At 48.4% G+C, this 14,491-nt stretch overlaps 1 protein-coding gene across 1 annotated transcript in view; it reads left to right on the top strand.

Annotated features, from left to right (window-relative positions):
• Ptpn3 (protein tyrosine phosphatase non-receptor type 3) overlaps nt 1–14,491 on the top strand; it is a 122,683-nt gene that overhangs the window by 46,146 nt on the left and 62,046 nt on the right. The window contains exons 6-7 of the mRNA XM_036178776.1: nt 7,132–7,176; nt 10,583–10,635. Coding sequence (XP_036034669.1) covers nt 7,132–7,176; nt 10,583–10,635 — 98 coding nt within the window. The remainder of the gene's footprint in view (nt 1–7,131; nt 7,177–10,582; nt 10,636–14,491) is intronic.

The following is a 14,491-nucleotide window of genomic DNA, read 5'->3' as shown; positions in this document are numbered from 1 at the left end:
CGGGGGTGAGGAAGGAGAGCTGGGTTCTGGCTGGACCCAGCTTGTCTGCTGTGTGAGTCGGCAGGGGCAGGAAGTTTGGGAGACAGATAAGGGGTGGTGATAGGGGCTGTTTACCCCGTGAGGCTTGCAGGCTGTACTGCTCTGGTTGGTCCTGGCAGTGGGGTTTTCTGGGTGGGGAAACTGGGCGTGCAAGGGTGCAGTAAGAAAACTGTTGTTGGACTGGAGAGATGGCTCAGGGGTCAAGAGCACTGGTTGCTCCTCCAGAGGTTCTGAGTTCAGTTCCCAGCAACAACATGGTAGCTCATAGCCATCTGTAATGAGATCCAGTTCCCTCTTCCGGCATGTAGGCAGAACACTGTACACATAATAAATAAATAAATATTTTTTTAAAAAAGAGAAGGAAACTGTTGTTGCCTTGGGACGGAAGACCATGCCAGCCACTCCCCGCCACATGGCCAAGCTGTACCCTCTGGTATGTGTCCCTTTGTTGTTCTTAGCAGGGAAACTGTCTCCCTGGGAAGAAGCGAAGCTGTTCTGGTTTATTGAAACCCATTTTATGGAGAAAAATCCCACAGGAGATGCTCCATTAACTCAGACATAGACTGCTCTCTCGGTTTTTCTTTCTTCTTTTTAAATGGCAACGACATGGTCATGTTTTAGCTTTTAATATATTTAAAGGCCAGTTGTTCGTCTATTACTGTTCTTCTTTCTTGTGTATGTGCCTCTTTCTCCACAGAGGCAGGCTTGTCACTGGACTATGTTTATCATTATGGTAAAAGTGAAGTCTGTATATGGGAGGCCTGGGTGGCTCCTTAGGAATCCACAGTGAAGTGCATGCTGCTTTGAATCCTTTCAGCACCACCACACCACCACCACACCATTACCACACCATCACCACCACACCACCACACCACACCACCACACCACACCACACCACCATCACCACACCACCACCACACCACCACACCATCACACCACCACCACACCACCACACCATTACCACCACACCACCACACCACCACACCATCACCACACCACACCACCACACCACCACACCACCACACCACCACACCACCACCACACCACCACACCACCACACCACCACACCATTACCACCACACCACCACACCACCACACCACCACCACACCACCACACCACACCACACCACCACACCATCACCACACCACCACACCACCACACCACCACACCACCACCACACCACCACACCACCACACCATCACCACACCACCACACCACCACACCATCACCACACCACCACACCACCACCACACCACACCACCACCACACCACCACACCACCACACCATCACCACACCACCACACCACACCACCACCACACCACCACACCACACCACCACCACACCACCACACCATTACCACCACACCACCACACCACCACACCACCACCACACCATCACCACCACACCACCACACCACCACCACACCACCACACCACCACCACCACCACCCACACCACCACACCACCACCACACCCGGACCACCACCATCACCACACCACCAACCACACACCACCACACCACCACACCCACCACACACCACACCACACACACCACCACCACCACCACCCACCACCACACCACCACACCACCACACCCACCAACTCCACCACCACACCCACCACACCATCACCACACCAACCACCACCACACCACCACCACAACCCACCACCACACCACCACACCATCACCACACCATCACCACACCACCACACCACCACACCACCACACCATCACCACACCACACCACCACACCACCACACCACCACCACACCACCACACCACCACACCACCACCACAACACCACAACACCACCACCACACCACACCACACCACCACCACCACACCACCCACACCATTACCACCACCACCACACCACCACCAACACCACCACCACCACCACCACACCACCACACCATTACCACCACACCACCACCACACCACACCACCACCACACCACACCACCACCACACCACACCACCACCACACCACACCACCACCACACCACACCATCACCACACCACACCACCACACCACCACCACACCACACCACCACCACCACCACCACACCACCACACCACCACACCACCACACCACCACCACACCACCACACCACCACCACACCACCACCACACCACCACACCACCACACCACCACACCACCACCACACCACCACACCACCACCACACCACCACACCACCACACCACCACACCACACCACACCACACCACCACACCACACCACCACCACACCACCACACCACCACACCACCACCACACCACCACACCACCACACCACCACACCATTACCACCACACCACCACACCACCACCACCACCACACTATCATCACCACCACCACCACACCACCACCACACCACCACCACCAGCACCACACCACCACACCACCACACCACCACCACCACTCCACCACCACCACTCCACCATACCACCACCACACCACCACCACCACACCACCACCACCACACCACCACACCACCACACCACCACCACACCACCACCACCACACCATCACCACCACCACCACCACACCACCACCACCACCACACCACCACTCCACCACCACCACACCACCACCACCATACCACCACTCCACCATACCACCACCACACCACCACTCCACCACACCACACCACCACACCACCACACCACCACTCCACCACACCACCACACCACCACCACCACCACACCACCACTCCACCACCACCACACCACCACACCACCACACCACCACACCACCACACCACCACCACCATCACCACCACACCACCACTCCACCATACCACCACCACACCACCACCACCACACCACCACACCACCACTCCACCATACCACCACCACCACCACCACCACCACCCCCCCCACATAACTCTTTACTTTGGTAACTAGGGACAGTGCTGAGACACTCAACCCAGCATGTCATGTCATAAGCTAATTGACACAAAACTGGTGGCATCATCTGTCAGGATGTATTTTAAACTACCTTACCAAGGTTCTCCCAGAACCATATGAAATAGCAGATTCTGGCTGAGGAATGCTTTACGATTACATGAAGAGCCAGACACAATGGCACACGCCTGTAATTGGGGAAGCAGAGGCAAGAGAATCCTTTGAGCACAGGACTTTACGACCAGCCTAGGTAACATAGCAACACCCTGTCTCGAAAACAAACAAGAAACAAACCTGGAAGAGTTATATATGTACACGTGCTATTTGTTGTAAGTGACCATTGTGGCTCACCAAATTGATTGTACTCAGTTAAAAAAGTTCCAGCTCATGTATAGTGACTGTCACCACCCACTTTATCTCATTCCTGGGATGCTGGAGCCTCAGGTGTGTGACACCCTGTCTACATGCGCAAGCTCTTGAATAGAAGGGCTTGAGGGGACGCTTCCAGGGTCAGCCTTAGCTCATGGTCCCTTCCAGTGCCCTTCATGGATGGCCGTCAGCTTCCATACCCACGGGAAAGACCCAAGGCCTTGTAGAGTGAGTCTCCCTGTCCCCAAGGGACAGCTAGGGAAACGTAGGGTAGAGAGAAGGCTTGTGGAGAAGTGAGGCCACCTTCAGGTGTTCAGAGTAGCTGCAGGGACGGGACCCAAGCGGGGCCAGAGGGAGCAGGTTTTAGCTGGAGCTGTGTGATGGACTAGTTCTTATCCTTGCCTGCGTTACAGGTGAGTTACTCTTCAAAGTCACTGGTTCTGATCCCACTCTCACTCCCACCTTAAGGTGCACGGTGTACAGTCCACTCTAGCTGTTTCCTCCTGAGCAGAGGGGACCAGGTGTCTCACTCAGCAGGAGCTAGGGCAGTGTAGTGTTCCGGTGGGCAGCTGGGACTGTTTTATCTTTTTCTTAGCACTGGGCTTAGATTCCTGCATTAATTCACACACTGGGTTGATTTTTATTCTTTAATGTATATAAAAGATTTTACCTATATTCCTGGCACATGCAGTCTTATGCTCTAGGTTCTCAGCCTGTCCAAAGAGGAGTTTCCTTTTAAGGAAATTTGGCTCCCAAGAATCAAAGAAGGGCCAGGCGTGGGGTTACATGCCTTTAATTCCAGCACATGGGAAGCAGAGGCAGGTGGATCTCTGTGAGTTTGAGAACAGCCAGGGCTGTGATATAGAGAAATTCTGTCTTGAAAAACTAAACACCACCACCACCACCACCCCACCTCCCCACTCCACAACCCCCACCTCCCACTGCTGCCAAAAAAAAAAGAAAGAAAGAAAGAAAGAAAGAAAGAAAGAAGGAATGTAGTGATGATGGCATTGGTGGTTTTGTTTCTTATCTAGGAAAGGAGACAAGTCATTGTTTTGTTTTGTTTTTTTCCAGAGCTGAGGACCAAACCCAGGGCCTTGAGCTTACTAGGCAAGCGCTCAACCGCTGAGCTAAATCCCCAACCAAGTCATTGTTTTTGTTTGTTTGTTTTTCTCTGAAGTTAAGGTCTATTCCATTTTAAATTCTGTTACTGTGATAAAATACCCTCGTCAAAAAACAACACAGAAGAGAAAGGGTTTGTTTCCACTCACAGTTCCAGGTTACAGCCCATCACTGCAGGAAGGTGAGGGGAGAAATGAGCACAGGACTTTAAGACCAGCCTAGACAATATAGCAATACCCTATCTCAAAATACCTGGTCATCTCATGTCCACAGTCAAGAGCATGCATGCTCGCTTGCTTGCTTCTATTCAGCTCAATTTCTTACACAGTTTAGGAACCCCTTCCTAGGGAATGTGCTGCCCACAATGGTCTGCATCTTCCCATTTTAATTCTCTTAATTAAGGCAGTCCCCATAGACACGCCTACAGGCCAAGATGATGTGGACACTACCTCATTGAGACTTCTTTCCTAGGTTATTGTTGTTTGGGTCAGATTGACAGTTAGCCATCACAGGATCTGGATGGAGAACACTCTCAAAGGGGGTCAAGCATTTCTAAAGTTAGACATGCCAGGTTTCCCCCATTGGTAGCTTCCCTTTATCCTCGTGGGCACTTACATGTCTGTTTATTGGAAGCCTCTGCCATTGCTGTCACTGATAAATTTAGATCATTGTAAGCAGCATCCCACTTACTGACAATATCTAATTACAATTTGAGCCCCTTGGGGAACAGGATAAAGCCTCCCGAGTTTGGGGTGCATCCCATGACTCACTTCTTTGCATGTGATTCTGAGGGGTTGACTCGGGTTTGCTCTGCAAAGGACCAGGTGGCATTTGGTGAAGGATCTCTGAATGTTCATGGCCTCATTTACGTCCATCAATGAAAGCCCAGGTTTTATCAGTGGATCAACTAGAACTCTGCCCCTCTCTTCTTTCTCTCAGTATCCTTCCAGGAAGAGAGAACACTTAATTCTGGTTGAATGTTAGTTTGGATAAACATAGAAACCGACTAGAAAGAACTGGTTATGTTCTCCTAGGCGGAAAAGCTGATCTCACTACTGAGTGGGCATGAATTAGCACAAGTATTTTATTACTTTCCTTTTTGCTCTGACCAAATCCTTAAGTAGAAGAAGCTGCTTAAGGGAAGAGAGTTTGTTTCAGCTCACAGTTCTGGAGGATCGAGTCTGTCACAGTAGAAGGCATGGCGGTGGGAGTGTGAGGCAGCTGATCACAGGGAACCCACCACAGTCAGGAAGCGCAGCTGGATGCTAGTGTTCGGCTCACTTTCTCCTTTCGTTCACCCTGGGACCTCAGTCCTGTTATTCATCACCAGATTCAGGGAGGGTCTTCCATTTTCAGTTAAACCTCCTGGAGACGCCATCAGATACACCCAGATGTCTGTTTCCATGGCAACTCTAAATCCAGTCAAGTTGACAGAAAGGTTAACCACTCATATGCCTGTGTGACTAATACCATCTATCCGTGCCCAATGTTCAACACAATACAGAGCGTCGATAATAGAGCCTAAGCGTAATAATGACTTCTATGCAGCACACAGACGTTGTTCTCACAGCATGTATGTCCAGGTTAAAGGAAAGCCACCCATCTCCCCAGACTGGCAATTCTGACTGTGGACAGTTCATTGACATGTATAGTCTTTAGGTCTGTTTAACTTTGTAGTGTGATACTTTCTTATTTACAAGTTCCTTATCACAAAGCTTTAATAAGTTACCACAGGGATGGTGTTACCACCTCACGGATTCACTGGGAGGCTGAAATGAGGAAGAAAGTCGCAGAGCACCAGGCACCCAGCCCCAGGCTGCAGATAGGAGGTTGCAATACTGTTTGAAGCACCCAGGTCTCAAAACAGCCAGCTCCCTGACCTTTCTCCACCCCAAGGAATATGAGACTGGTTTGTTTCGATTGCCAGAGTGAGTGAGCTCTCTCCTGCACCCAGCACTTCTGTGCTTGTCTGTATTAGCTTTCAAGAGGGTTCCCTTTTGTCATCTTTGGCCAGACCCTGGAATGTCAATCCTGCTTGAATCTGGGTTTTAAAAAAGAGTAGGGGATAGGCGCCAAGCGTCACATGTATGCCGCGTCCCTAAATATAAATGCCTCCACGGTACTTCCTGGCCTTGCCAGGGCTGTTGATGTTGGCCTCCTTTTTCCCTATCTGCCGCAGGGCAAAGATGCAGCCTGCAAGGCCTAGGGGCCTGGAACAGTTTGCCCCCAGAAGAGCTCTGGGCTTTCAATGCTGACTCTGCTGCTTTTAGGTCCTGGCAACTAGGCTACCAATACTTTTTCTCCAGCACCCATAGTTCTTAGGATACAGGAAAAAAAACCAGCCGGATGTTGCACCCCAGCCAAGACGGAGGTGGGAGGTGGGGAGTGGTGTACAAGCCCATTCGGTGTTTAGTAGAACAGTGGCTTGTGAGTGTGTGAGTGTGTGGGGGGGCAGCTTGTACTGAATGCTGTGGGTCCCCATGCCTAGTTAAGAAGGCCCGTGCAGTAGGTGGGGCACCCTTGAGTTCTATTCCATCCATCCCCTCGGCCCTCCCTAGCACAGGGCACCTAGGCAGTTTTCAGATAGGTAAAATGGTATTTGCATATGTCCTGTTTTTCAAATGTCCGTTTTTGTTGTTGTTGCTCACTTATTGCATTCTGAACACTCGTTAACCAACCCCCCTTGTTTCCTAGGCATTTGTATTTCTTACAACTGAAGATGGATGTTTGTGAAGGAAGGTAATGAGAATTCTGTACTCTTCTTTTCCTGTCAGATAGCCAGATTCCAGGTTTTCATCTTAATGAGCACTCGTTCCTGGCAACAGTATTCAATTTAAACAAAGCCTGTATGTTGGGCTGTTTTCAACTCTGTCTTGGCTTACAACGATCGAGAAACTTTGTTCCATACTGCGATTTTATTACGCAAGATACAGTGATCTTTCTGGTAAAGACTTGGGGAATTCTAAAAGGAAAGGAAATTAAAATGGGCCTCAGTTCAGGTAGCAAATAGGTGTAAGTTAGAGGTACTTTCTGAGCCCGTGTGCTTATGGGTGATTCATCTTCTCTCTGGAAGGGGTTGTGTTCAGATGTGAGCATCTGCTTGTGAGTCAGGACTCTGGGTGTATCCAGGCTTGGGAGGTAGCTGAGAGCAGCTAGAAAGGGAGTTAAAATCCTAAGCCCACGGAACCCCACCTTCCAAATCCTTAGTATTTTCTTTCTTTTAAAAAATATTTTTATTTATTATTAGAGATAGAATGAATGTGTGTGTGTGTGTGTGTGTGTGTGTGTGTGTGTGTGTGTGTGTGTGATCATAGTACTCATGTGGAGTTGGTTCTTTCTTTCCACCCCTACTTGGGTGTGAAGGATTGAACTTGGGTCACCAGGCATATGCAGCAAGCACCCTCACCTCCTGAGCCCTGCCCTGCCAGCTGCCAGCCCCTTCGCATTTTCTTGCCTTATGAAAAAATCCACAGCAGGAAAAGAGCCCCGTGTACTTCCATTCTCCTTCCTTCTTCCTGTGACATCAGTCCTCCTGCAGAGGGCCATCAGAGGCCATTGGCCTGCTGCACCACAAGGAGGTTGGCAGTTGTGGCTGGTGACATGAGACAGGAGCCCATGAAGCAAGTGAGACCAGTCTGGGCAGTGGGGATCACAGTTGGCCTAGAATTTCAGGAGCCCTGCTGCTACTGTGGCCTAGAAAAGTCTCTGTGGGTTGCTGGGGGTAAGCCAAATTTAGGGTTGGTGGAGAAAATAAAAATTGAATTTCCCTGGACAGCAAGAAGGCCCTCCCATCCCCCATTCCAGCTGGAAGCCATATGTGGTTGACTTTGGAGGAAAACAGAGAGAGGGCTTTTCATACCCAGTGGAGGCGCGTATCTCACATCCACCAGACAGACGGAAGAGAGCAGCTGCAGGGTCTTAGAGCAGACAGCAGGCTGTGGTAAGAGATGCACCCGCAGAGATGGTGTCTGTGTGCACAAGGAGAGACAGAAAGAGACCAGGGCTTCCCTTGATACAGTCCTGTAGGCCAGACTCAGGAGCCTCCTTGAGAGGCTAGTAGAACTGTTGACTAGTGAGCACAGAGTACAGGATCTTCATGAATTCTATCTATCCTTTCCCCCAAGTACACCCCTTCTCCAGCACAAGCTGTAGAGCATTGCTGGGGACTCCTCTTTTGCATTTTGAGGCAGCCTCGTTACACTTCAGGAGAAACCCATGTTGAAATGCCCAACTCCCTTCTTGGGTTCTTTGCCGTCATAGAATCCTGTTCCATGGCTCCCTTATGTGCAGACACTTTGTTTTTCCATAAATACTGGTCTAGCACCCATTTTTTGAGGCAGGTTCCAGCCTGTGCTGGCCACCAGGCCAGAGCCTCCCCTTTAGGCTTCACGCACTCCAAACTCTGGGACTACACTGTCCTCCTTTTTGCTTTCCCAAACAAGATGCCCTTGTGACTCCCAGATGAGTTAGGAGTCTACACCCTGGAGTAGATCCCCATAGCACCTTGTCAGGTCCCCAGGTGGCCCTCACCACCTGCTCCCAGGCTCGGCTCAGGTGTGTATCAAGCCATCGTGGCCAAGGATATTGTGGTACCACTAGCATTTTTCTTGAGGTATCAAATCTTCTGACTTGTTTGAATAGTCCCTGGTAGCCAGTACTGTGGGACTATCTCTTCTCTGCAGAGATGGGTCATCCAGGACAGTCCCTTCCTTCACTTGACACGTGGAGGCCTGAACCACAGAGAAAAAGAAATCTGCATAGAAGCATATGGAATCCTGACAGGAGAATACAGGCTGTCATTGTTCTATACTCTGTATTTGAAAACCAACCATTGTTTGGAATTTTTTTTCTTCTTCAGTCTTCATAGGATCCTTCCATCTAGTCTGAACCTCCATGGCTTGTTTCTTGGCTGTCCCCCAGATCCATTCAGCTGTCCATTTTCTAGCAAAGACACTAGCTAGATGTTGAGTAAAGCTCATCTTAATAGGAGAGTGACTTGTGCTCATCACATATCCACCTGCTCGCCTGAAGATGCTGTGCCTCAAAACGGGTAGATAATGAGCAACCCTAGGATACATCCGTAGACTCAGAGAGACACAAGTTTCTGCAGGAACGCACAGAGTTACTCATGGGATCAGGGGGCCTTCAGAAAGGGGACGCTCCCTTCATATGCACCTTGAGAACCAGCAGGAGTACAGTGGACAGAAAGGGAAACTGGGGGGGGGGGCAACCAGATGAGACAAAGTGAGGTGACTCCCACGTGGGAACTTCATAGGCTGCCATGGAAACTACATGTTCTCCCAACTTGCCACAGGGCTGGAAGATGCTTTTAAAATCTCATTGTCTCCTAGTGTTGCTGGTAAGGATGCCTCCCATCCCCAGTTGCTGCCCCTAGCTTTTCCCAGCCCATTCTTCCACTCAGCAGTGGCCCTTGCTCCAGGCCTGCCAGCAGAGCTCTTGAGCAGACCACAAAGTCAGATTTGAATGGAGAAAGAGAAAGAAGAAAAACAGGTAGTGTCACCAAGAACAGGCATTTGGGAGGACAGTCAGGTTAGCCGGATTTCTAGTGGGTTGCTGGAGATAGAGACAGGCAGATGGTTGGATCCTGTAAACCTCAGCAAGGTCAGTGGGTTCAGGAATAGTCAGTAGTTAGTGAATTAAGTAATTTAATTTCAGAATTGCAAATGTTAAAATATAGAATACCTCTTCTCCCCCCTTTTATTTTTTTCCGTTTTAGAAGGTATCATCATGCCAGGAAGGAGATACCCAAGAGTCCTAAAGGAGGTAGTCAGAGCCCAGCAAGTCTCAGGTCTTTATTAGAAAGACTGGAAGGCTGCTCACATCTCAGCTTCCATTTTCTCACTTTCCCTCTTGCGATATGAACATACCATCCAACCTCAGACCATCAACTTCCTGGTCTTCATGATGGTTATAATTTTAAACCAAAAGTTATGGTTTTTTATCTTCAAAAAAAAAAAAAAAACCTCTTTAATGTGCTATTTGAGATTGATTTGTATTGTAATTGCCTTTAAGATTCACGTTGCTCATTAACAGTTAATAGAGAAAAGAAAGCCACGGGCTGTCTGTGATTCATGCGTGTCCATGGTTCTTCTGACTTAACTCGTCCTTATTTCTCCTGACACAGGTTAACGTGCCCTCTCAACTCAGCGGTGGTTCTAGCTTCCTACGCAGTGCAATGTAAGTCCAGAGGGAGACTGACCAGGTAGTGGCCAGGTTGTTCCAGCTAGCGTTTTGAGAAAGCCCCCAGCTGCTCTCTATGAGGGAGTCTCTTCCCCAGGATTCCTGGGTGGAGCACCTCTTGTTGTCCTGATAGTAAAACATTTAACCTGAGCTACACTCTCCTCTTCCTTGGGGATAGCAGATGGACCGTGGTGCTGGGGAAGGAGTGTGTGACATTTCCCCCAGGAGCTGTGAAACAGCAGACAGCTACACCCAGCTTTTTCCAGAGCCTCTGCCCAGGTATTTGGATCTGGTCTCCATACAAACCCTTGTGGAACAATATTTATATCCCTTGCCTCCTCTGAACATGGAAACCGAGACCCGGCTAGGTTAAGGAATTTGCTGGAAGGCACCCCTGCTGTTTGCCTGATGCCCGTCTAAAATGATACTGAGATCTTATGAATTTATATTCAGAGCTTCAGTGTAGCTAATGGATTATGTACTGGTCTGTGACCATTCAGAAGCAAGAAGATCACAAGTTCAGAGTCATCCTTGCCTCCATGGTGAGTTCAAGGCCAGCCTGGACTGCATGAGGCCCTCCTTAAAAATAGATATATGAAGAAAATAATTTGAATGTTTTATTTAGCCCATTTTAATAGTATTTTAATATATAATCAGCATAAAAGAATAAGCTATTTTTTGTGTGTGTGTGGTTCTTTTTCTTTTTTTCTCTTTTTAATTAAATCTTTGAAATCCCATCTTGGTTTTTGCAATTTCCATACTTTTCCAATTGAACAAGCCACACATAATTACGGGTACCACTGTGAATAGAAAGTCCATATTAAGAGTTTTCCACCAAGACTGGTTTAAACAACAGGAGAAATTTTTTCATTCTGTCAGCAAAACTTAATCATTCTCGATGTCAGATCCCATGAAAGGTGAAATACCACTTTGCCGGGCGTGAGCTGTGCGGTGCCAGCACAGAACACCGCGTCCCCTGTACTGAGTTGTGTGGCAGCATAAGACTGAAGTTACTGTCCCTCTGCCTTTCCAGAAGTCTCAGCCTACATGGCAGGTGGCTAAGAAAGCAAGATGATCAGATCACAGAGCAGGTGCAGACTAAATTACCCGTCTTACTGTGGCCTCAGAAACGTAATGGCAAAAAATAAATAAATAAAAATAAAATAAAAAAATAAATAAACGGGCTGCTGAGGAGGCCCCCAGGTGCGCTTCCTCCCTTAGCAACAAGGACAGAAACCAGAGGTGAAGAACAAGGCTGGCGAACCTGCACCTTACCTGCCTACTGCATGAAACCAGAGACAGGGAGAAAGGATATTGGGATTGACCCCATGATGTTGAGCATACAGCTAGCCTCCACGCTGGAAAGGCACCCAGCAACAGCTCCATCTCACCTGCTTCCTCTAATCAGGATGGGATACTCAAGAGAGGTTGCTCTCTTCCTGCATTACCTCTGGGACAGACCAGCTTGTGGCATCCACATGGGGCATGGCACACCAGTGTGTGACTTCCTGGGAAGACGTGACCCAACAGATGGGGCACCAATAACAGACCAGAGAAGCGATTCCCTCCAAGCCTGACATAGTGACCACCAGGTTTCTACTTAGAGGAGCGTGGCTGGCTTAAAAAGTGCTACTTCACCAAAGTTCCGCCCAACGTGGATGATGACCGCCCCAAAGCTGCAAGAACGAAGCTGCCCCGACAATTAACATCCACCTACTGTGTACTTCAACACCTTTTGAGACCAGGAAGGGCTGGGGCAGGGTTGCAGGTAGCTGGGGTAGTATGCAGGAGAGAATGAGTGGCTGGAATCTCAAGTGAGGGTCTAATGGCCCTCTTCTCACTCCTTCTAGGAGGGAACGTTAATAGGCACCATCTTGTGAGGCTCTGGACGATAGTGACGCCTGCTGATTAAGATGGTGCCGACCATGTCGTGCGCCGAGGGCAGTGTCCATTAACACATGGCCAGAGCCAGCATGGTCTCATCAATCTCTAGATTTGTGGTTCCCATTTCTTTTGGGCTGATCAGAGACAGGGACTTTCTCACATTGAAGACAAGGTCAATGTTCCCCGCTAGAGCATCGGGGCTGAGGGGCAAGAACTTGAGGAAGGAGAGAATTGTGCTCAGTTTAACCTCACCCTCTTCATTAGCTGACCTTCCTCCGGCTTCCCACCTGTGAATGGAGGTGACTGGTACTGGTGCCAACGTGGCAGTATGGCAGCTTCAAGGTGGCCTGTACTCGGAAATTCCTTATAGTTGAACTAACACTGGCTGAGTCAGTGAAAACAGGGATGGAAGGAAGCCATATTGCCTGAGTCTTGACTTTTATCTGCATGACCTGACCTTCTTAAATATACCTTGTCTTAAAAAAAAATGCTTTGCATTAAATAAATATTTTTTAAAAAAAGTCATTAGAGCCTAAAAGGTATAAGCTGGCTGAGGTAGGAAACTTCCCATTACTGTCATTTACTGTCCTACTAAAAAAATCATGGGTTGTCAGATGGGCAGTTTGAAGTTTAAGCTCTTTGTAGTCCTATAGCCTTGATAAATAAATATATACAGATTTGCACACTCTGCATACATTTCTTTCTGTTTGTTTTTGTTTTTGTTTTTCGACACAGGGTTTCACTGTGTAGCCCTGGCTATCCTGGAACTCATTTTGTAGACCAGGCTGGCCTTGAACTCAGAGGCCTGACTGCCTCTGCCTCCCTAGTGCTGGGATTAAGGGCACTACCACCTGGCATGCATACATTTTTTTTTTTACACAAAAATTTTTTTTAATGATTTATTTATTTATTTATATTATGTGCTTTGGTGTTTTGCTGTATGTCTGTGTGAGGATATTGGATTCCCTGGAACTAGAGTTACAGACAGTTGTGAGCTGCCATATGGGTGCTGGGAATTAAACCCGGGTCCTCTGAAAAAGCAGCCAGTGCTCTTAACCATTGAGCCATCTCTCCAGCCTCAAAGATTTATTTATTTATTTATTTACTTACTTACTTACTTACTTATTTATTTATTTATTTATTTATTTATTTATTTATTTATTTATTATGTATACATCGTTCTGCCTGCAGGCCAGAAGAGGGCACCAGATCTCATTACAGATGGTTGTGAACCACCATGTGGTTGCTGGGAATTGAACTCAGGACCTCTGGGAGAGCAGGCAATGCTCTTAACCTCTGAGCCATCTCTCTCTCCAGCATTCATACATTTCTTATAGAACTGATTCTTAGATTTAAAATTAGCGGCTCAGAAGGTATACTAACTTAAGTCTTGTCTGTGATCTACTAACCAAAGCACATTTTCTTATTAGATTAGAAAGTACAGTATTCAAGAAATACAATACTTTCAGCACAGTGGCTGAAGATTGCTGCTGGGTAGTCAAGAGCTTATGAGGCACAAGAAAAGGTTTGGGAAGTATGTAGTTTCTCCATAATGTTTTCTGAGCCTCTGCCTTGAGCTGGCTCTGGACCAGCCTCAGGATGAAGGAAGCTTTCTGCTCTCCCTAAGGGCTCCACATCCTGCTGGGGATGCTGGCCCTGAGGAAGAGCACAGAGTGTGAGCCCTTACCCTGCTTGGGGAGGGGAAGGGAGTCTAGGAAAGTGTCAGAGGAATGAGCCCCAAGAAGAGGCCTGAAGATCAAGTTAGAGTTGGAAGAACAGCAGGTGGAGGACTTGCCTGTTGAGCCAGATTGATCATTTAAAACCTGGGTGCCTTGGGATCTCAAGTTTAGGGCATGTGTTGAGCAAATAGATAAGACAAGCCCCTATGGTGGTAGTCTAGGGATGCAAATCCTGCCTTTTGTTCTGTTTTCATATCTGTTTAATAGGATGTTTTTTGTGCTGTGTGGGA

Source organism: Onychomys torridus, chromosome 2 (genome assembly GCF_903995425.1).
Source record: "Onychomys torridus chromosome 2, mOncTor1.1, whole genome shotgun sequence".
Classification (NCBI taxonomy): Eukaryota; Metazoa; Chordata; class Mammalia; order Rodentia; family Cricetidae; genus Onychomys; species Onychomys torridus.
This window is presented reverse-complemented; position numbering and strand designations above follow the sequence as displayed.